Below are 24417 nucleotides of genomic sequence, written 5' to 3'. Positions count from 1 at the left end.
ACGAGAGTCTTGTCTTTAAATAGCTGTAAAATAGTCATATGTTTGAGAAATTGAAGTAATAGGATTTTTAAGGTTTTGAAAATCGCGGAGTTTTGTCTCCTCTACAGTAGTTGCACAGGTAGTAGTTGCACATGATGGTAGAAATGAAGTGAAACGGATGTCAGTTTCTCTGCATTAAAATCATCGGCCACTAGGAGCGCCACCTCTGTATGACCAGCTGGTTGAGTGCTGTCTTAGAGCCAGCATTGGTTTGTGGTGGTAAATAGACAGTCACGAAGAATATAGATGAAACTCTCTTGTTAAATAATATGGTCTACAGCTTACCGTGAGGTCTTCTAACTCAGGCGAGACTTCCTTAATATAGATTGCACACCAGCTGTTGTTAACAAAGAGACACACCCCTCCCCCCTAACCTTACCCGACGATGTCGTACGGTCTTGACGATGTGTCGAAAAAACATCTAGATGTATATTATCCATGTTCTTGTTCAGCCATGACCCTGAGAAACATAGTTATTCAGGTCCCATAGAAAGGATTGTCTTTTTTTTCACCCCTATTTTATCCCCAATTGGTAGTTACAGTCTTGTCTCATCGCTGCAACTCCTGTACGGACACAGGAGAGGCAGAGGTAGAGAGCCATGCATCCTCCGAAACACAACCCAACCAAGCCACACTGCTTCTTGACACAATGCACATCCAACCCAGAAGCCAGCTGCACCAATGTGTCAGAGGAAACACCGTACACCTGGTCAGTGTGCACTGCGCCCGACCCACCACAGGAGTTGTTAGTGCACGATGAGACAAGGATATCCCTGACGGCCAAACTCTCCCTAACCCAGACGACGCTGGGCCAATTGTGCACCGCCCCATGGGCCTCCCGGTCGCGGCCGGCTGCGACAAAGCCTGGGCTCAAACCCAGAATCTCTGGTGGCACAGCTAGTATTCAGTATTCAGACATAAAAAAAATAGTCAGACTCACAACAACACCAACAACAAAAAGACACCGAACGTCTCGAAGGCGAGGGAGGGGCCGTACTGTTGGGTAGGTGTAGAGTAGACAGTACCACACCCTGCCTATGGGCAGTAGAGTAGACAGTACCACACCCTGCCTATGGGCTGTAGAGTAGACAGTACTCCACCCTGCCTATGGGTAGTTGAGTAGACAGTACTACACTCTGCCTATGGGCAGTAGAGTAGACAGTACTACACCCTGCCTATGGGTAGTAGAGTAGACAGTACCACACCCTGCCTATGGGCAGTAGAGTAGACAGTACCACACCCTGCCTATGGGCTGTAGAGTAGACAGTACTCCACCCTGCCTATGGGTAGTAGAGTAGACAGTACTACACTCTGCCTATGGGCAGTAGAGTAGACAGTACTCCACCCTGCCTATGGGTAGTAGAGTAGACAGTACTACACTCTGCCTATGGGCAGTAGAGTAGACAGTACTCCACCCTGCCTATGGGCAGTAGAGTAGACAGTACTACACCCTGCCTATGGGTAGTAGAGTAGACAGTACTACACTCTGCCTATGGGCAGTAGAGTAGACAGTACTCCACCCTGCCTATGGGCAGTAGAGTAGACAGTACTACACCCTGCCTATGGGCAGTAGAGTAGACAGTACTCCACCCTGCCTATGGGCAGTAGAGTAGACAGTACTCCACCCTGCCTATGGGCTGTAGAGTAGACAGTACTCCACCCTGCCTATGGGCAGTAGAGTAGACAGTACCACACCCTGCCTATGGGCTGTAGAGTAGACAGTACCACACCCTGCCTATGGGCTGTAGAGTAGACAGTACCACACCCTGCCTATGGGCTGTAGAGTAGACAGTACTCCACCCTGCCTATGGGTAGTAGAGTAGACAGTACTACACTCTGCCTATGGGCAGTAGAGTAGACAGTACTACACCCTGCCTATGGGTAGTAGAGTAGACAGTACTACACTCTGCCTATGGGCAGTAGAGTAGACAGTACTCCACCCTGCCTATGGGCAGTAGAGTAGACAGTACTCCACCCTGCCTATGGGCAGTAGAGTAGACAGTACTCCACCCTGCCTATGGGCAGTAGAGTAGACAGTACTACACCCTGCCTATGGGCAGTAGAGTAGACAGTACTCCACCCTGCCTATGGGCAGTAGAGTAGACAGTACTACACCCTGCCTATGGGCAGTAGAGTAGACAGTACTACACCCTGCATATGGGCAGTAGAGTAGAAAGTACTACACTCTGCCTATGGGCAGTAGAGTAGACAGTACTACACCCTGCCTATGGGCAGTAGAGTAGACAGTACTCCACCCTGCCTATGGGCAGTAGAGTAGACAGTACCCCACCCTGCCTATGGGCAGTAGAGTAGACAGTACCCCACCCTGCCTATGGGCAGTAGAGTAGACAGTACTCCACCCTGCCTATGGGCAGTAGAGTAGACAGTACTCCACCCTGCCTATGGGCAGTAGAGTAGACAGTACTACACCCTGCCTATGGGCAGTAGAGTAGACAGTACTCACCCTGCCTATGGGCAGTAGAGTAGACAGTACCCCACCCTGCCTATGGGCAGTAGAGTAGACAGTACTACACCCTGCCTATGGGCAGTAGAGTAGACAGTACTACACCCTGCCTATGGGCAGTAGAGTAGACAGTACTCCACCCTGCCTATGGGCAGTAGAGTAGACAGTACTCCACCCTGCCTATGGGCAGTAGAGTAGACAGTACTACACCCTGCCTATGGGCAGTAGAGTAGACAGTACTACACCCTGCCTATGGGCAGTAGAGTAGACAGTACTACACCCTGCCTATGGGCAGTAGAGTAGACAGTACTACACCCTGCCTATGGGCAGTAGAGTAGACAGTACTACACCCTGCCTATGGGCAGTAGAGTAGACAGTACTCCACCCTGCCTATGGGCAGTAGAGTAGACAGTACTACACACTTTCCATGGTGCTGATACAACCAAGCCGAGATACAGATTTTGCGCCAACCTGTCTCTTCAAAATCCCTAAGTGGTCTCAGCATTGGAACTTTTATGTTTATTGTGGTATAGTGTGATATAAGCAGAATTCAATCTAATTCCAATGCAGGAACTCAAATGATGCCCCTGGGTATAGCAATGTATCGGTATGTTTCATCATAACTACTTTCAGCATTTAGTTTGCATTATTTTGGTAAGACAGCTGTGTGAACGGCCGCATTCCCATAGGCTGTTTGTAATAGGGTAATTACCCTATCTATCTTGTAGCCTATATCCTCAAATTAATTGTGCCCCCTTGCTGATTTCAAATGCCCCCGTAGTCACTTTATCCTGGTGCCGGGCCTGCTAATAAGTGAAGAAAAACAATAATTAAAAAAACATAATGTTCTCGCTCCTGATAATTGCATGAAAGTCGTTAGTTAATGACTCACATTGTGCTCACATCAATCGCCATGTAGCTTATGAAATAGTTCAAAAGCAGCCTCTGGTCCCCGGGGCGGGGGTCTATGGTGGCTAATTGTCTATGGAGCTTTTACTGTCCAGTGCCCTGCTGGGTGCCCTGCTGGGTGCTTTGATGAGACTAACAGGGGACTTTATCCATCAAAGCCCAGTAGAGATGGAAGGGATTTGTCCCATAGCCTCTGATGTGGCAGCTGAACTGGAAAACGGGAGCACCCTGGCCTGCCTTGCCATGCTCTGTCTGTGACTGACTGCTAGCTTAGCTTGGTCTGGGAGGTAACCTAGCTAGCTGTCGTCTTAGCAGTTGTGTAACCAATAATGAGTAGGCCCTTGGCCCGCAGTGAAGCCTGGTGCAGCCTACACTGTGTCAATATTTACTGTCCTATCTCTGCTACTCGGAAGCTGGCTGGTAGCCGTAGTACATTTTTCACCAGTGGGGGTTGGAGGAGTGTTAGATAAACAATATTGCCTCAGGTCTTTTGCCTGTTTCATGTCTTGGTTATGTGGGTGATTCTTTAGCATTAATAATACATTATTTAATATTATTAACACTCCAGACCCCTTTCAGACAGGACATTTTGCTATTCTATTGCTTCTATTACATCTACAGTGCATTCGGAAAGTATTCAGACACCTTGACTCGTTCCACATTTTGTTATGTCACAGCCTTATTCTAAAATTGATTAAATACTTTTTTTTTTATCATCAGTCTACACGCAATACCCTATAATGACAAAGCTAAAACAGGTTTTTAGACATTTTAGCAAATGTATATTTTGAGGAACATGGTCTGATGAAATCAAGACTGAACTCTTTGGCCTGAATGCTGAGTGTCACGTCTGGAGGAAACCTGGCACCATCCCTACGGTGAAGCATGGTGGTGGCAGCATCATGCTGTGGGGATGTTTTTCAGCGGCAGGGACTGGGAGACCAGTCAAGATCAAGGGAAAGATGAACGGAGCAAAGTACAGAGAGATCCTGGATGAAAACCTGCTCCAGAGTGCTCAGGACCTCAGACTGGGGCGAAGGTTCACCTTCCAACAGGACAACGACCCTAAGCACACAGCCAAGACAACGCAGGAGTGGCTTCGGGACAAGTCTCTGAATGTCCAGCCAGAGCCCGGACTTTAACCCAATTGAACATCTCTGGAGAGACCTGAAAATAGCTGTGCAGCAACGCTCCCCATCCAACCTGACAGAGTCTGCAGAGAAGAATGGGAGAAACTCACCAAATACAGGTGTGCCAAGCTTGTAGCGTCATACACAAGAAGACTCAAGGTTGTAATCGCTGCCAAAGGTGCTTCAACAAAGTACTGAGTAAAGGGTCTGAATACTTATGTCAATGTAATATATCAGTTTTGTTTTTTAATACATTTGCAAAAATGTCTAAAAACATGTTTTTGCTTCGTCATTATGGGGTATGGTGTGTAGATTGATGAGGGAAAAAAACAATTTAATCAATTTTAGAGTAAAGCTGTAACATAACAAAATGTGAAAAAGTCAAGGGGTATGAATACTTTCAGAATGCACTGTATTTACCTCCTCAGACCACTTTCAGAAAGTTATTGCAGCAAAATAGCCATGATGTGTGAATGAGGGGGAATAGGCCTAAGCCTAAGAGCGAGGGGAGGTCCGGTGGACGGACCACCCGTGTACGGTGGGTGGTCCGTGGGCAGATGGTGAGTTAGTCCTCCCTCCTCTCCCCCTCTGGTCTCCCACGCCGATGGGTGGTAAGGATCAGGAGGCTGTCGAATCTCATTAGGCAGCCAGGCCTGAGAGGGAGAGAGACGCCTGGCCCCCAAAACACCAAAACATAGCCCAGCGTGTGTAAGGAGTGGAGCCCAGCCCAGCCTTTGTTTGTGTATTTGTGTGTGTGGGTGTTTGGCCCCAGACTGGGCCTCCGTGGCCTAGTTTCATTAGCAGCACCAAGGTCCCAGCTCCCTTTGTTTGCCTCTTTAGGTTGGTGGACTGGGGTTACACAGGATTAAGGGTACCAGTGTAGGACTACAGTTAGCTCATTATTGTGGGATGTATTGTGTATGTATGTGTGATAGGAAAACATCCTGTATGATTGAATAGATACAGTAGGTTAGGCCTACTTCAGCCCCTGCATTTGAAGTGACCATATCAAACACTAGGATTGATCTGTGACAGTCAGTCATAATTCCATACCTTGTATTACAGGTTTGTTGTTTTGATCGAATAAAATGCTGTGTTTTCTTCTAAAAGCATATTACAGGTGGATCGCCCCATTGTCGTTTATTCCCCTGACACCTCCCTAACTGCAATTAGGTGTTGTTCCCACCTCTCTCCAATAAACATGGGTAAACATTAGTCGAATGTGGCTGTTTCAGCTCGGTCTGAAAACAAGCGAGCTCGTATTAACCAGTCAGTCAGGAAAGCTGGGCCGTCATGGTTAGAAGTCTCTATTCTGTTTGGCTTCCTTCGGGTCATTAAAGCGCTTACAGACGTATCTCATTAACGGTCAACTTTATTGTTTATCTCCCAGACTCTTCACCTCTTTGAACTTCCTGGAATATATGTGATCCTACCGGCGGTGTAGTGGGCGAGGTCCTGTTATGTCATTTCACCACGGGAAGCCAATATAGTGTAGGAACTAGAAATACCAGTCTCACCACGCTAGGCGAGCCTCTCCCATTATTGACATTCATCGACAGTCCTGTATGTGCTTTGATACTGTGGAATACTGTACTGTGTGATCAAGTTTTGCATGATGTGATATTTACTTACCCGGCGGCCAAATGATTCAGTCATCGCAACTAAGCTTACACACATAAAGTATAAGGTGGGATTTGCATGGTGAAATGTGGTCCTCTATTTAGCAATACGCAATGCAGTTGATTGGATACCTTATCTTGATTACCTTTACGTACACTCTCAGAAATAAAGGTTTAGATTTGTTCTTAAAGGGGTACAAACTATTCACTGTAGTGGTACCCTTTAGTCCTTTGTACCTTTAGTTATAGTTAATTGTACCCTTGCAGTTCGTACCTTAAAAGAGCCAATAGTGTACCTTAGGGGACAAGATAGTACAGGTACAAAGGGTACCTTTGGAAAAGGTAAAAGAAATTGCCTTTTTAGGGGACCGCCACCATGACAAAGTCGTTTGTTCTCTTTAAGTGGCTGAAATGTACCTCTAAAAAGGTTTTTGGATGTTGTTTTAACACTGTAGGGTGTAAAGCCTTGTTTGCATGTTTCCCAGGGTGCCTTTCAAGTGAATTGTAGAGTTACCAATACCACCCATGACTGTGTTTGCTAGTGGTTATTGCATTCAAAGGCTTTCAGTCCTGTAGCCTAAACCAAGTGAGTGCTTAAGTGAATATTTTATTAGCGAAATTATACTCTTTCATTTCTTTCTTTCATCAAGATGCATTTGCCGAAAAGAAACCCATACCTTCTGTAAAATATCTGTGGTGGATCTTTGATGTTATGGGGCTATTTTGTTTACACTAGCCCTGAGGCCCTTTGTTAAGGTCAACAGCATCATGAACTTTACCCAGTAACAGGACATTTTAGCCAAAAAACCTGGTTGCCTCTGCCAGGAGGCTGAAACTTGGCCGCAAGTGGATTTTCCAGCAAGACCATAACCCCAAGCACACATCGAAATCCACAAAGAAATTGTTAATTGGTTGCAAAATCATACATTTTGCAAGGGCCATCTCAGTCTCTGGACTTGAAACCCATTGAAAACCTGTGGTTTGAATTGAAGAGGGCAGTCCATAAGAGCAGACGAAGGACATCAAGGAACTGGAAGGATTCTGTATGGAGGAATGGTCTAAGATCTCTCCCAATGTGTTCTCCAACTCATAAACCATTCAAGAAAAAGGCTCAGTGCCGTTATCCTCACAAGGTGAGGTAATGAAAAGTATTGAAAATAGATTTGTCAATCATTTTGAATCCTACCTATTTGAGATTTTTTTTATTACTTTTTAAACACAAAATCTTTGTCTGAGCAATTGTACTAGCATAAAATAATAGAATTTCCCCATACAATTTCCCTATACAATATAGCTCAGTATTTGAATTATTTATTTTATACAGTAATTTTTGCTCATCTTTATCAAGGGTGTCTATCATTTCAGACCCCACTGTATATCATAAGCCACTACTTTGACAGCCTAGTTTTTACCTCAACACAGTGGTCTGAAACTCGTGGTTTGCAGGCCACATCGGGCAAGTAACATTATGCTGGCTTGCAAAGTGATATGTACAGTAAATCCTACTTTTAATCACGTGCAAACTGTACTTAGAATGATTGCCAAGGTAAAGAAAATGTATAAATGAGACCACCTAAACTATCTAAATGGGAACAACCATCTCAGTAATGGGTGCAATAAATCCAACTACTAACAGATTGTATTAGTTTAGAAAAATGTATGTTATTTATCTTTGTGTAGCATAAGATCAATTAATCAATGTATGTGCAAAAACACACATATTGAAACAAACTATTTTAGAAAATCTACCTGCAATAGGGCATGCTGGGAAATATGATAATGATGGTTATGAGATTGTGATGTTTGTACATTTATATTTAAAATATTGGGTACAAACATATACCATTATACTACATTATCCACACCCTTAAATGTACCAAACAGTATCATGCAATGATGTCTATAAACCCTGGATTGCTAATGCTATCTATTGGCCAATAAGAGCCTTTGAAGCCACCGGTTGGCCAAGAAGCAGTCCTCCATCGGAATGAACGGAATTCTACAGTATTTCAATTAAATGTTTGAAGGACAAAATTACATGTATTTCATTATTTTAGGAAAATAAGTGTATATATATATTTTTAATGTGTTTCTATAGCTTCCAAAAGATGTTTTACAATGATGGGGGAGTACCAAGATGGATTTGCGGTGGCTTCAAAGCAGCACCCCCTGTCAGTCATCTAGTGTATATATAAACCATGTGTACTTCGGGAGGTACATTATGTGCATTTTCCCATTTTTGTACCCCCAAGAACAATACTGTACCCTAACCATACCTTTTTATCTGAGTGTAGAGATTCCAGTAATGATGCTTGATGTTACTGTATGTAGATGTTGTTGTCTCACCCCTCCCTCCCTCCTCTCTTCTCTCTGTCAGTCACAGCGCTGCTAAGGAAGCTCAAACAGCAGTCCAGAGAGACTGTGGAGGACAAGAGGCCAAAGCTACTGAACGCCCTCAAAGAGGTACAGTACATTCTCTCTCTCTCTCTCTCTCTCTCTCTCTCCCTCCTTCCTCTAGTTTCACATCCCTGATCCCTCTTATCTGAAACCGATATGAAGGCTGATATATTGTGTATTCCCGTCTCGTCTCTACCCTCTCCCCCTCTCCCCTCCCTACCTTACTCCTCTCCCAAAATGAAGCATGATCCAATGCGCTGTGGGGCAGTCTGTGTACTCACTCCACATCTGCCAGCAGAGTCCTCCCAGTCAGAAATGCCACTCTGCGGCACGCACACAGACACGTACAGATCCAGGCCCTCTCTCAGTCACTCAGTCACACACTATCTATGGTCATCACAACAACGCGGCCCCTTAGCACAGCCCTCGGCATGCAGTAAGCATTCCCCCAGGCCTACGCTCAAGGAATATGCAAACAGACAGCAACATGGGCCCTGGGCGGGAGGGAGTGTCAAACTGCAGGAGCGGTGACATTCTCACAAACCTCCCTGGATGGCATGGCACAGGGGAAGGCAGATGCTTCCACTCCACACGCATACACACGCATGCGCACGAACGCATGTGCACACACACACGTACACACACACAGTTGATCGTCTGGGCTTTGGGGAGCCTCGCAGTGCTGCGGCTGGCATGATGTTATTGAGGGTTCTCTGTGGGCATAAACATCTGGTGCTCTGGGCGTAGGCCACAGCCAGGTTAACTGTGACTCCCCAAGGGGAGCGATAAAGGGAAGGAGAGAGCGGTGGAGGAAAGGGATAAAAGAGCAGCTTTAGGCATGGCCTTGGAGCCTGTCGTGTGTTCGACACGAGAATTTCATACTGTAACTCCTGTGATGAAGCAGGCGTAGATGTCACCGATAGTTTTTCTCCTGACTCCAGGGGATTATATTTCCTCAGAGATGTGCAATCATTCATATTACGTCACTGGAGGTTTTTTATTTCCGGTCAGTATTACCCTGAGATTAGGTGGGCCAGCTGTGTAATTTCAGAGCATTTGAACTACATATTGGATCCTAAACTCATTCGAGAAAATATATGTTTGATACAGAAATGTTTATCAGTTCTACTGTTCCTCCACTTTTACTCTCTGTGGTATATTTTGATTGCTAATCATATTGTTATTCTATTTTTTTTCTCCAGCTGGGAGACTTTTATCTTGAGCTTCACTGGGACTTTCAGAGTTGGGGTGAGTTTGCTTTGCATCTATACAAGTATATGATAAGTATATGACCAGGCCAACTCACTACAATGGTTCAGTTTCTTTGCAATTTTCAACTACACAAAGTGCATTTAACCAAATTAAAGTTGATTTAGAAGCGCTAGAATGGTTGATGTTGTTAAACTGTGTGTGTGTGAGAGAGAGAGAGTTAATGTGCTAGCATCTCTTAGAGCCCAGTTATGTGGGTGTCTGTAAGGGCTCTCTGCCCAGCTGGTTGGGGACAGAGTGATACTGAGAGATTGTTTACAACACTGAGGTAATCCTCTGTAGGGAGTGGCCTCGCCTCCCCACACAGGCAGACCCTCCCCCTGGTGGTGGCTATACGTCATTACAACGTCGCACCACCAGCATTACTAAGGCCTATGAACGCTTACATCAATTAAGCTTATGTTTTAGATCCATTGATCTTCCTTCCTACCGTTTCACTGAATTAATTAGAGAAGAAATGCTGTTACAAATGTCCCACATTTCTTTGGCTAAATGTCTAGTGGACTCCAGAGAGCATGCTAACAGTGTGTCAACATGTCAAGTTAAATATTGACCTGCTTGGAAAGATTATGTGACTGTTGACAACAGTAAAGAAAGGGTTGCTGATTGTGTTAAAGTGTGTTACCTGGTAGTATTTGACAGGGGATGTAGTGCCCCTGAGTGGCAAGGGCTCAAATCCAAAGATTGTATTGGGAGATGCCTTTCTATTAGGACTGTTCAGGAGGGTGAAACTTTACAGAACTTTCACATAGAAATGTATAGTGCAGAGCAGATATAATAGGGAATTGTGCCAGCTCTATTCATTCCATTTCTATCTGCAATGTTCTGAACGTTTCACCTCACAGAATACACCCCAAGTGTTATGCACTGCACACACATTGAGAGAAGCCAGGGCCCCACCGGCCCTATACAATATGCTGGGGGTAGAACAGTCTCAAACAGACACATTGTCCAGTCTGTACTAGTGCAGATCAAACGGAATTCATTTCCTATCGGAGAGGTGCACTGAGTGCACACATGGCATTCACAGGCTCTGTTCCAATATCCACACTAGCATACCTACATATACTGTACATTAGAATTAAGCAATATATTCTAGCATGTTAGTGTGGTGATTGGAACATGGATGGTGCCCTCCAAGGGTTTGAATTGGCCTCATACCGTACTTGTAAAAAGAGCATTACATATTCAACTGCAGAACTACATATTCTGTTGCTGGTATGGGCTCTGAAGCGGTTGGTGATTTTCATTATTAAGCGGAGTTTCAATACCTAGGCCTATCGATATCCCTGTGTCTTTTTCCCATGTTGCAGTGCCTTTGCTCTCCCGAATCCTGCCCTCTGACGTGTGTAAGATCTACAAACAGGGCATCAACATCAGGTAAGTCAAGTCATCCTTTTAATAATCCCTTGTTTTCAGGAAGTTGTAACAAGCAATAATTAGCGTGAAGCCAGTAGATAAGGCCTTATGCCTTATGCCAATGAGATCATTGTAAGATATAAGCATGTCAAACAGATCACCACACACGTAAGAATCAACACAGTATCACTGAAGGACCCCTTGGCTATGCCTTGGACAGATCTGTCTGTCTGTACTGGTCTCAGCTGTCCCAGCCTATGTACAACTCTCCCACACACACACGGTACACAATGTTGCTTGTCCTCCTCAGCTGAGTTGATACACTGATCATCACCAATCTTTAGTCTTGGTTGTGTGCCAGTCTGTTTCTGCCCCAGCCATCTGGTTCAGTCTTGGCAGAGCATAGATGCAGTCTTATTGGATGGAAAAAGAGTCAGGTACTGATGGTTGCCATGTTGACATACCAACAACATTTACTAGACTGGCGCCTCTACGGAAGGATGTCCACAGCCTTCAGTATTATACTGAAAAGGGCAACGTGATATGGTAAAACCCGCGATAATAAAAGTAAATATGCCTTGACAAAGCCCTTTTTTGAAGCACTTTCAGGCTTTTAGGGCCCTTTTTCAGTTGATTAGAAAACCCTGGCTTTGAACACTACACCCTCTCCCAGCTTATGGGAAGCTGTAGTGCCAGCCCCAGCACGGCGGCTAACGACAAGCTTGGTTAACCAGAGTGTGAAATCCGTTCTCGCACTGCTGTGACTGAGTAACACAGCATCTGTTTGCAGATCTATTACCTCTGCGCCCCTCTCCAAATAATTACACTTAGATCGAGGGAACCAGCACGTACCTTTGCCTTAACTTTTACCCACCTACCGGCTCCATCATAATTGGACCAGCGCCGAGTAGTCCCGTCCAGTAACAAAACACGATTCACTATTCACAGTTGGAATACACAGTGCGGTTAGAATTGCTTGTCTGAGTGCTAGAGGCATCACTACAGACCCGGGTTCGGTCCCAGGCTGTATCACCACCGGCCCTGATCGGGAGTCACATAGGGCGGCGCACAATTGGCCCAGCGTTGTCTGGGTTAGGGGAGGGTTTAACAGGAGGGGCTTTACTTGGCTCATCGCGCTATAGCGACTCCTTGTGGCGGGCCGGGCACCTGCAGGCAGACCTTGGTCGTCAGTTGAACGTTGTTTTCCGCCGACACATTGGTGTGGCTGCCTTCCGGGTTAAGCGGGCGGGTGTTAAGAAGTGTGGTTTGACGGGTCATGTTTTGGAGGACGCATGACTCGACTTTTGCCTCCTGAATCCGTTGGGGAGTTGCAGTGATGAGACAAGATCGAAACTGGGGAGTAAAAGGGGGTAAAATACAAACAGAACATTTTTTAAATAACAAGAACGACAGACAATTTGCTTGTCTGGCTTTGATGTGCTAGCAGGCTGGTTAATGTATGCTGATCTGCTGAGCTTCAGTGTTCAGTGAGAAGAAGCCAGGTTTAGGCTGTTTTGTTCTTCAAATGGCCTGTATTTTATCCCACACAGCAATGACACACACACTCACACACACACACACACACACACACACACACACACACACACACACACACACACACACACACACACACACACACACACACACACACACACACACACACACACACACACACACACACACACACACACACACACACACACACACACACACACACACACACAGACAAATGAATGAGTTTTAAAGTGTTGCTAGGTTACCTGCCTCACAAATTGCCCCCCTCCTCCCAACCCCCTCTACCATGCTCTGAATCTATCCAACACTGGAGATTCAGGGCAAATCATTCTCAGGCACATAAAACTGTGCGTGTGGTGGTGAGAAAGTGGTGAAGGGAGGGCGTAGGTTGTCATATATTTACCAGGGTTGAAAGCTGTCTAATAGACTTTCATAATGTCTGTTTGATATTCCCGAGGCGGGGAAAGAAACCGACCGAGGCATAACTTCATTTACATTCCAATGGTTGAAATTCTCCAGCTCTGTCATACCTCTCACTCTCCACTTTGTGTCTATGTGCAGCCCATAAAGTAGTTCAGTTATTTTCTTTGTTGTGACACCTCATTCCTCCACTACTCCATGAAACTAGCTTTTGTCGGAAAACATGGAAATGGGTTGTCGCCCATGGCAACTATTAACACAAAAGCTGTCTCATAGCTTTTAGAGACCAAGTTTGAGTTCTTTAGTTTTATTGAAAAAAGCTTTACTTTTACACTGTATGTTGCTTGGTAACAAGAACGTGTACTTATACTCCGTGTGTGTGTGTGTGTCCCTCACTGTTGTCTCTCTCTTTCTCTATTTCTCCTTGCTTCTTTCAGTCCTCTTTTGGTTTCTGAGGGGTGTGGAGGGATTATGTAGATGTGATGAAGCAATTAGTATAGACATGAACTAGACGCAATATGTGCTGTTTTAATGCGCTGTTGCTGGTGCTATTGACATTATGTTGGCCCATGAAGTGGTTTTGAATTTCAATTCTATCCCTCCTTCCCTTTCTTTCTGATTGGTCATAGACTGGACACCACCCTAATAGACTTCACAGATATGAAGTGCCAGCGTGGTGACCTTAGTTTCATCTTTAATGGTGATGCCATCCCCTCTGAGTCCTTTGCGGTGCTGGACAATGAACAGAAGGTGTACCAGCGGATACACCACGAGGTGAGACCCACGCACGCGCACGCACGCACGCAAACATACCGTCGTGCATTTCTGCATGCAGAAGTCGAGCTAGGGACGCTCGACGTCTCGTACTCTGCCTTTCAAAATGATCCCTGTGTCTGTGAAGTGTGTGTGTGTGTGTGTGTCAGAGGGCTGTGTTCCCTATGTTGCAGGAGTCAGAGATGGAGACAGAGGAAGAGGTGGACATCCTTATGAGCAGCGATGTTTACTCTGCCACCCTCTCCACCAAGTCCATCACCTTCTCCAGAGCCCAGACCGGCTGGCTGTTCCGAGAGGACAAAACGGTTCATACATCTCCTTTGTCAAATACTACCTCTCCGTCTCTAAATGTGACCTTTGCTGATCTACAGTTATGGTCTTGTTATTCAATGCCGTACAGGACGCCCATGTCCTTTTCACATTAACCGCGCCGTATCTCCCCACCACAAAGTTCAGGGGCAACAGAGTAACCAAAACATAGTGGTCGTGTTTGATAAGCCTCCTGGGAGAGCCACAGGTGTTCACCTGAAGGCAGAGTTCAGGTGGGGGGGGGTATTGCTGTCTGTCTCGGTCCTTTGAAGTGTATTGAAGGGAAATTTGTGACTCAGAGGTTTTATTTTCTTGTCCTTTGTGGCTCCAGGAGCGTGTGGGAAATTTCCTGGCGGATTTCTACTCAGTGAACGGGCTGGTGCTGGAGTCACGGAAGCGTCGGGAGCACCTGAGTGAGGAGGACATCCTGAGGAACAAGGCCATCATGGAGAGCCTGAGCAAAGGAGGGAACCTCATTGAGCAGAACTACGAGGTGAGCTCTGCTGTGAGGTCCTCTGGCTGCAGAGTACGGGAATATGGTCACAATGTAAACATTCACCCAACTCTTAACCATATTTTCATATCCAGAACGTTCTGCTGGGGCCTACTGGTATGATGTTGCGGTTGTGAGCTGGCTGCTATGTGTTAAGTGAAGATACTGTTTGCTTGTACCTGCAGCCTAAGTGTGAGTCCAGTCCGGAAACTCTCCTCTCCTACTGGACCCTCGGAGTAGGCCCTCTGGCTTGCCACTCTTATATCACCATCCTATGGGATCTCCTCTCACCTCCAGTCACTCCTACCAAAACATGAGAGCGTTATATTTTTCCCCTTAGCATCGGGCTCTTTTGATGTAGAACACGTCTGCATGGTTTAATTGGACATACTTCAATTGGACTCCTCACCCCTCTTCGGTTTCTTTGTAGTTTTATATGGACATACCGTCTGTCGGAATGAAAACCGCCCTTCTGATCCTCGTCTGTGGCATTCCGACCCCTTTCCTCCACCTTTGCGCATATATACCAGGCACAGCACCCCCCTCTAGTGATGGAAGCTCACAGCTGAACTTTACACAAAGTTCCAGTGCTTTCCCTCTCTTTCGGCCTCTAGATTGTTCGAGAGTTTGCTTTGGGAGCCCTTGTCTATGCACTGTACATAAAGCTGCCACACAGGGACGTCACTGCCTCACAATGCTCAATAGATGCTTTTTAGTGGCTCTGTTGTTTTCGTTAGTCCTGTCCTGTCATGAACTGGGTTTTGTGTTGTCGATGTGTCCTATGGTATTTACTTCTTGTGGTATTGTTGTCTTTGTACTGCGACGGTAAATGCTTTTAAGCATTTTTCATCTGTTGTCCAAAGTTTATTTTTACTGTGCATTTAACCGGTATTGAAACACGTGAGCATATAGGTCAAGGTCAGTTCAGCACAGTATTGAACGGGGAAAACTGCTTACACAGTCCGTTGTGCATCCATCCATCCATGTTTGTACAAGTGCTTCCCTGCTCAGTGTAAACTGTTTCGCAGAAGTAGGTTGAGGGAAAAACAACAGTCCAAGTTCATCCAAGCACTGACGTCCCCCTCTGTTTACTCCGACGGCGGTGGCATAGCAGAGCGGGTCAGCGCGGCGCCTGGGGACACGGAGAGCAGGGGGTTTAAAGCAGGGCTCTGCACTATTGACTGTGTGGATGAAGGCTAAAACCCCTGGTGCCACGGAGCGACGGGGGGGCACCGGCAGACAGACGGACTGGCATACCAGGAGATCACTGGCTGGAGGCTGTGTGTACTCTGCCCCCGTCACAACAACAGCGGTGGCGGGAGCGAGAGGCGTGCGAGCCAACGGCCATCATGATGCCACAGCAAATGCATCAAAACACTGTGATCCACCACCGCTCAGTGTCACATAGGGATAATAACATTGTCCGGTTTGAAGTAAAGGGAACCCTACGTTTGAATGATGAGATACTGACAGTGTCATCTGGTGCCAGTTCTGTCTTTCTTCTCTTGAAGTAGGCCATAGGTACATTATAGTGGATGCTTCTCAATTCACGTTTCAGAAAACACAGCCATTCCTAGTGAGGGGTCAGTTAGAGAGAGTTCAGTATTAGTGTGGGTGTGCTTGTGTTTTTGTGCATACGTGCGTATTTGTGGACGTGCGTCGGTTGGTATCCTCGATGTGGCCAAGTCCTCAGTATTGGCAGTAGCCTACTGTTGAGTAGCCAGGAGTCCTGGCCAATGTGAGGTAGTAAGCCTGTGTGGGTCAATCGCTAGCAACGCGCAAAATCCACTTAATAAATCTCGCTGGATTGATTGCTCTCATTTTACTCCTGTGACTCTTTCCTATTCTTGCTTGTGCCTGTAGTTTGTTTTTCGTTAACGTGTGTAATGACCTGTCAAACACGCCGGTAATGGCTGAAATGGGCTCGATGGAAAATACTGCCTTTCCGTTGAATCTATAAGAACGTTAAAGCTCTGTTGGGAATTTAACACACCTCCATCACAAGAAAGAGAAGGAATTTAAAAAAAGTAACCATTTAATACAGTCAAAATGTTTACAAATTAGATGCGCTGGAATGAAAGCAACTTTCGAAAATGAACACTGATTGTAAATAATCATATTATGTTTGATCTCGCAAACAATGTAAAGGATGTTTAGATAGGTGTAATATGGAGCCAAGCCTGTTGGTTTTTAATCCGAGGGTATCCTGCTAATGACAGGCACTAGGCAGTGCAGAGGTGCGCTCAGTTCAATGGTTTGTACTGAATGACACGTTTCCCCAAAATGTTCTTGTACATTCTTGAACAGACTTTGAGGTACGTCCGTTTGGTGGGTGGGGTTGAGGTGTGGCTTGAAGCAATGCAAGTGACGTATTTAAAGGGCAGTTGCCATGCTGACAGCGTTCCCCTGCCCACAACCCGACGCCTCCCCGTTTTTCAACAGGTCATTCAGTACAGCACCTTTTCCGTTCAATTTAACGTTTGAGAATGTAAAAACGTACTGGTCACATTTCAACTGTCCAGAACATAAAAACATCCCGATTGATTGAACCTTTGCTACGTTGCAGAACAGTTTATACTGAACGACACATTTCCCCAAAACGTTCTTGAACAGACTTTGAGGCATGTTTGCTTCCGTTTGGTGGGTTGACAGCCCTGGTGAGTGCAGGTAGGGTAGACAGCCCTGGTGAGTGCAGGTAGGGTATCAGCCCTGGTGAGTGCAGGTAGGGTAGACAGAGCAGGTAGGGTAGACAGCCCTGGTGAGTGCAGGTAGGGTAGACAGCCCTGGTGAGTGCAGGTAGGGTAGACAGCCCTGGTGAGTGCAGGTAGGGTAGACAGCCCTGGTGATAGCATGTAGGGTCGACAGCCCTGGTGAGTGCAGGTAGGGTGACGGCCCTGGTGAGTGCAGGTAGGGTGACGGCCCTGGTGAGTGCAGGTAGGGTGACGGCCCTGGTAAGTGCAGGTAGGGTGGACAGCCCTGGTGAGAGCAGGTAGGGTAGACAGCCCTGGTGAGAGCAGGTAGGGTAGACAGCCCTGGTGAGTGCAGGTAGGGTAGACAGCCCTGGTGAGAGCATGTAGGGTAGACAGCCCTGGTGAGTGCAGGTAGGGTGACGGCCCTGGTGAGTGCAGGTAGGGTGACGGCCCTGGTGAGTGCAGGTAGGGTGACGGCCCTGGTAAGTGCAGGTAGGGTGGACAGCCCTGGTGAGAGCAGGTAGCGTAGACAGCCCTGGTGAGTGCAGGTAGGGTAGACAGCCCTGGTGAGAGCAGGTAGGGTGGACAGCCCTGGTGAGTGCAGGTAGGGTAACGGCCCTGGTGAGTGCAGGTAGGGTGACGGCCCTGGTGAGTGCAGGTAGGGTAGACAGCCCTGGTGAGTGCAGGTAGGGTAGACAGCCCTGGTGAGTGCAGGTAGGGTGACGGCCCTGGTGAGAGCAGGTAGGGTAGACAGAGCAGGTAGGGTAGACAGCCCTTGCTTCTTCCTTACGCACATACATACACACGGACAGTAGATATCCTACGCACATACATACACACGGACAGTAGATATCCTACGCACATACATACACACGGACAGTAGATATCCTACGCACATACATACACACGGACAGTAGATATCCTACGCACATACATACACATGGACAGTAGATATACTACACACATACATACACATGGACAGTAGATATACTACACACATACATACACATGGACAGTAGATATACTACACACATACATACACATGGACAGTACGTAGGATGTATCCCTCCCCAGAGTTGTCACCACTGTTTATCACTACCCAGCACTGTCCGTTCCATTCCCCCGAGATTAGAGGAGCCTTGAGAAGTACTCCCTGTCCTATCATAAGTTTCTCATTGTTCTAGCCAGGTCGAGCCAAACACAGTCTTAATTGTTCTCGGTATTTCCTTAGGCACACACACACACACACACACACACACACACACACACACTTCTCTTCCTCACAGGTCTCTACTGAACCTTATGGGACTTACGTTTAGTACTTTATTATTCATTATACATGCTGCATGAACTAATAATCACTAATAGTTAGGTTTCAGGGTAGACTTATTTAATCATTACATTTAAACATATAAATCCCTTATCAGGTAGACAGCCCTGGTGAGTGCAGGTAGGGTAGACAGCCCTGGTGAGTGCAGGTAGGGTGGACAGCCCTGGTGAGTGCAGGTAGGGTAGACAGCCCTGGTGAGTGCAGGTAGGGTAGACAGCCCTGGTGAGTGCAGGTAGGGTGACAGCCCTGGTGAGTGCAGGTAGGGTGGACAGCCCTGGTGAGTGCAGGTAGAGTAGACAGCCCTGGTGAGTGCAGGTAGGGTAGACAGCCCTGGTGAGTGCAGGTAGGGTAAACAGCCCTGGTGAGAGCATGTAGGGTAGACAGCCCTGGTGAGTGCAGGTAGGGTCGACAGCCCTGGTGAGTGCAGGTAGGGTAGACAGCCCTGGTGAGTGCAGGTAGGGTAGACAGCCCTGGTGAGTGCAGGTAGGGTGGACAGCCCTGGTGAGTGCAGGTAGGGTAGACAGCCCTGGTGAGTGCAGGTAGGGTGACAGCCCTGGTGAGTGCAGGTAGGGTAGACAGCCCTGGTGAGTGCAGGTAGGGTAGACAGCCCTGGTGAGTGCAGGTAGGGTGGACAGCCCTGGTGAGAGCAGGTAGGGTAGACAGCCCTGGTGATTGCAGGTAGGGTTGACAGCCCTGGTGAGAGCAGGTAGGGTAGACAGCCCTGGTGAGTGCAGGTAGGGTGACAGCCCTGGTGAGTGCAGGTAGGGTCGACAGCCCTGGTGAGTGCAGGTAGGGTGGACAGCCCTGGTGAGTGCAGGTAGGGTGGACAGCCCTGGTGAGAGCAGGTAGGGTAGACAGCCCTGGTGAGAGCAGGTAGGGTGGACAGCCCTGGTGAGTGCAGGTAGGGTTGACAGCCCTGGTGAGTGCAGGTAGGGTAGACAGCCCTGGTGAGTGCAGGTAGGGTAGACAGAGCAGGTAGGGTAGACAGCCCTGGTAAGAGCAGGTAGGGTTGACAGCCCTGGTGAGTGCAGGTAGGGTAACAGCCCTGGTGAGTGCAGGTAGGGAGGACAGCCCTGGTGAGTGCAGGTAGGGTAGACAGAGCAGGTAGGGTAGACAGCCCTGGTGAGTGCAGGTAGGGTAAACAGCCCTGGTGAGTGCAGGTAGGGTAGACAGCCCTGGTGAGTGCAGGTAGGGTAGACAGCCGTGGTGAGTGCAGGTAGGGTAGACAATGCAGGTAGGGTAGACAGCCCTGGTGAGTGCAGGTAGGGTTGACAGCCCTGGTGAGTGCAGGTAGGGTAGACAGAGCAGGTAGGGTGGACAGCCCTGGTGAGTGCAGGTAGGGTAGACAGCCCTGGTGAGAGCAGGTAGGGTAGACAGAGCAGGTAGGGTAGACAGCCCTGGTGAGTGCAGGTAGGGTAGACAGAGCAGGTAGGGTAGACAGCCCTGGTGAGTGCAGGTAGGGTAGACAGCCCTGGTGAGTGCAGGTAGGGTAGACAAAGCAGGTAGGGTGGACAGCCCTGGTGAGTGCAGGTAGGGTAGACAGCCCTGGTGAGAGCAGGTAGGGTAGACAGCCCTGGTGAGTGCAGGTAGGGTCGACAGCCCTGGTGAGTGCAGGTAGGGTACCACAATGCAGGTAGGGTTGACAGCCCTGGTGAGTGCAGGTAGGGTAGACAGTGCAGGTAGGGTAACCAGCCCTGGTGAGTGCAGGTAGGGTGGACAGTGCAGGTAGGGTAACCAGCCCTGGTGAGTGCAGGTAGGGTAGACAGTGCAGGTAGGGTTACCAGCCCTGGTGAGTGCAGGTAGGGTAGACAGTGCAGGTAGGGTTACCAGCCCTGGTGAGTGCAGGTAGGGTAGACAGTGCAGGTAGGGTAGACAGTGCAGGTAGGGTAGACAGTGCAGGTAGGGTAGACAGTGCAGGTAGGGTTACCAGCCCTGGTGAGTGCAGGTAGGGCAGACAGTGCAGGTAGGGTAGACAGTGCAGGTAGGGTAGACAGTGCAGGTAGGGCAGACAGTGCAGGTAGGGTAGACAGTGCAGGTAGGGTTACCAGCCCTGGTGAGTGCAGGTAGGGCGGACAGTGCAGGTAGGGTAGACAGTGCAGGTAGGGTAGACAGTGCAGGTAGGGCAGACAGTGCAGGTAGGGTAGACAGTGCAGGTAGGGTAGACAGTGCAGGTAGGGTAGACAGTGCAGGTAGGGTAGACAGTGCAGGTAGGGCAGACAGTGCAGGTAGGGTAGACAGTGCAGGTAGGGTTACCAGCCCTGGTGAGTGCAGGTAGGGTAGACAGTGCAGGTAGGGTAGACAGTGCAGGTAGGGTAGACAGTGCAGGTAGGGTGGACAGTGCAGGTAGGGTAGACAGTGCAGGTAGGGTAGACAGTGCAGGTAGGGTAGACAGTGCAGGTAGGGTAGACAGTGCAGGTAGGGTAGACAGTGCAGGTAGGGCAGACAGTGCAGGTAGGGTAGACAGTGCAGGTAGGGTGGACAGTGCAGGTAGGGTGGACAGTGCAGGTAGGGTGGACAGTGCAGGTAGGGTGGACAGTGCAGGTAGGGTGGACAGTGCAGGTAGGGTGGACAGTGCAGGTAGGGTGGACAGTGCAGGTAGGGTAGACAGTGCAGGTAGGGTGGACAGTGCAGGTAGGGTGGACAGAGAAAGTGTTTGGTGGTTGCAACTCTGTTCCTTCCCTTTATGTTAATATGTTCATATATACAAACACACCTGGTGTATTTATGCAAAAGAGGCACATGTGTATTTCCATATTTTAACACAGAATAAGAACTATTTGGTGATGCAGTAAGAAAATGTATATATGAGTGTATTCTAAGAGAAAAAAAAAAAGAATATTTCAATACATCCCACCAAGTCCCTGAATTCCATTCGTTATTTGTCCGTGCCAGTAAAATGTTTTATGTGATATAATTCAGTCAACATCTGATGGATTATACAAATTCAAAATGTTTGGAGTATCTTTATCCATTGTCCAACTGTTGCATTTATTAAAACCTTTTAACGATTTCGATGAACGTTCCTACTTTGATGTCCAGAGAGATAATAACCTAAGGTCAAGGTGCTGTTAACGAGGCACGTGTCGAGAATTAAGACTGAGTCTGTGCTTTATTGAAATGACCCCTTTTCATTCATGCCGTTTGTGTGCAGCTGTAAAATCATCAAGTTGTGTTGTTCATGTGGTCAATCCCACTCTCAGCATTAGTGTTGTATTTGGGCCCTCTAGTGACCCAAATGTGGTTGTGCATCCTACATTTCATTCACCTCAGGTGGATACAGGCAAAATCTTACAAACACCTTAGCAAAAAAATATAGCCATTTTGAGAAGCTCATAAAAAAATCTATATTGAAGTCATTAGCTTGGGATTTTTAAGCTTTTAGTGTGCTGTTTGTTTTATGTGAATGCGTTTTTGTTTTTCTTTGTAGTCTGACTATGACTTTGTTTATGATATTTGTGTACTCTGGGCTGATGTCTGACTTTGTTCTGTGTAGATTTCTATTGCCAGGTGTCTGTTCTTGCCACTCATATGTGTTTCTCTCTCTCTTTAGCCTGTGAGGCGACAGTCACTAACTGCCCCTTCAGCCAACACTATCTCCTGGGAGGAATACATCAACGCAGAAAACGGGAAGTATGTGTGACCATCACCTTCTCACACGTACACTTCTTACACGCTTCCTTTCACGAGGGCCCTCTTCCTCATTGTTAGTCTCAAATGTCTACATACAGGGTTAAATCGAATCGAATCAAATGTTATTTGTCACACGCTTCGTAAACAACAGGTGTAGACAAACAGTGAAATGCACACTTAAAGGTCCAACAGTGCAGAGTTAAAAGTCAGATATAGTGACACGAGGAATAAATACACAGTGAATAACAATAAAGAGTAAAAACAACATGGATATAGACAGGAAGTGGGAAAGCCAGTATGAGGGTTATTCCTCAGGCTAGAATGAACCGCGGCCGGTATGCGAGGGAGAGAAAATATCTGTAGTGTTCGGAAAAAGTACTCAACGCACTCAAAACCATGAAGAGGAAAACCCCAAGGGGGCCGAGATGCAGAAATAATATCATTAATTTAGCAAGTGGAAGTGCAAGGTGCTATATAAAAACAAGGAACCTTATGCCTTTATCAGTGCTGTACAAACAAATGAAGAAGACACACACAGCAGGTGCGGGCATAGTTAATTAGAGACTGGCGAATCGGGAGTCAATGTATATGAACAAGGAATATATATATATATATATATATATATATTATGAGGTAATTGAGGTACCTATGTACCTCAACTCCCCGTGCTTACCGTGGGGGGCGAGTGATTGAGCAAGCACCATGTTATGCGGGGATGCGCACTGTGTTGCCAGTGCACAGCTACAGCCCGGTGCGCTCGGTGCAAGCTCCCCACAGTTGCTGTGCTAGAGTTGGCATTCAGCCAGGAAGGAGTGTGCCTGCTCAGCGTTCCTGGTCTTCGGTGTGTCTTTTCGGCCCAGGTTATCCTGCGCCAGCTCTACGTACGGTACCCCCAGTTCGCCAACACAAACCTGTGCGACCTGTCACAACGCCTCGCGCTTGCCGGGCTATGGGGGTTATCCAGCCAGGACGGGTTGTGCCAGCCATAAGCGCCAGACCTCCAGTGCGCCTCCACGGCCCAGTATACCCTGTGCCTGCTCTGCGCACCCGGCCTCCAGCGACGTTCCCTAGTCCAGAACTCTCAGCAACGTTCCCTAGTCTGGTGAGACCTATTCCAGCTCCACGAAAGAAGCCTCCAGTGATGATCCATGGCATGAAGCATCCATTTACATTTACATTTACATTTTAGTCATTTAGCAGACGCTCTTATCCAGAGCGACTTACACTAGTGAATGCATACATTTCATACAATTTCATCCATTTTTTTTTTTTTTTTTTTTTTTTTGCTGGCCCCCCGTGGGAAACGAACCCACAACCCTGGCGTTGCAAACACCATGCTCTACCAACTGAGCTACAGGGAAGGCCAGTGATGATCCATGGCACGAAGCCTCCAGTGATGATCCATGGCATGAAGCCTCCAGTGATGATCCATGGCACGAAGCCTGTAGGGATGATCCATGGCCCGGAGCCTGTAGGGATAATCCATGGCAAGAAGCCTGTAGGGATGATCCATGGCCCGGAGCCTGTAGAGATGATCCATGGCACGAAGCCTCCAGTGATAATCCATGGCCCGGAGCCTCCAGTGATGATCCATGGCACAAAGTCTCCAGTGATGATCCATGGCGCGGAACCTGTAGTGATGATCCATGGCACGGAGCCTCCAGCGACGCTCCCCAGTCCGGAGCCTCCAGCGACACTCCCCAGTCCGGAGCCTCCAGCGACGCTCCCCAGTCTGGAGCCTCCTGAGTCGGCCTGCAGCCCAGAGCCTGCAGCCCAGAGTCTTCAGCGTCGGCCTGCAGCCCAGAGTCTTCAGCGTCGGCCTGCAGCCCAGAGTCTTCAGCGTCGGCCTGCAGCCCAGAGTCTTCAGCGTCGGCCTGCAGCCCAGAGTCTTCAGCGTCGGCCTGCAGCCCAGAGTCTTCAGCGTCGGCCTTCTGCCCAGAGTCTTCAGCGTCGGCCTGCAGCCCAGAGTCTTCAGCGTCGGCCTGCAGCCCAGAACCTCCAGCGATGATCTACAGTCCGGTTCCTTCGACGACGATCCACGGTCCAGTGGTACTAAAGCAGAGGGATCAG

General features: G+C 47.8%; 1 protein-coding gene across 1 annotated transcript in view; it reads left to right on the top strand.

The window, feature by feature from the left end:
- Window positions 1-24417, top strand: part of LOC106613664 (ankyrin repeat domain-containing protein 13C) — a 79642-nt gene that overhangs the window by 51902 nt on the left and 3323 nt on the right. Inside the window, exons 4-10 of the mRNA XM_014216155.3 lie at window positions 8539-8624; window positions 9761-9806; window positions 11141-11207; window positions 13751-13895; window positions 14069-14200; window positions 14536-14697; window positions 22268-22347. Of these exons, the coding sequence (XP_014071630.1) occupies window positions 8539-8624; window positions 9761-9806; window positions 11141-11207; window positions 13751-13895; window positions 14069-14200; window positions 14536-14697; window positions 22268-22347 (718 nt within the window). The remainder of the gene's footprint in view (window positions 1-8538; window positions 8625-9760; window positions 9807-11140; window positions 11208-13750; window positions 13896-14068; window positions 14201-14535; window positions 14698-22267; window positions 22348-24417) is intronic.

This window comes from Salmo salar, chromosome 10 (assembly GCF_965601325.2).
Source record: "Salmo salar chromosome 10, fSalSal1, whole genome shotgun sequence".
Lineage (NCBI taxonomy): Eukaryota > Metazoa > Chordata > Actinopteri > Salmoniformes > Salmonidae > Salmo > Salmo salar.
Note: the sequence above shows the minus strand (reverse complement) of the source record. Positions and strands in the feature narration are given on the sequence as shown.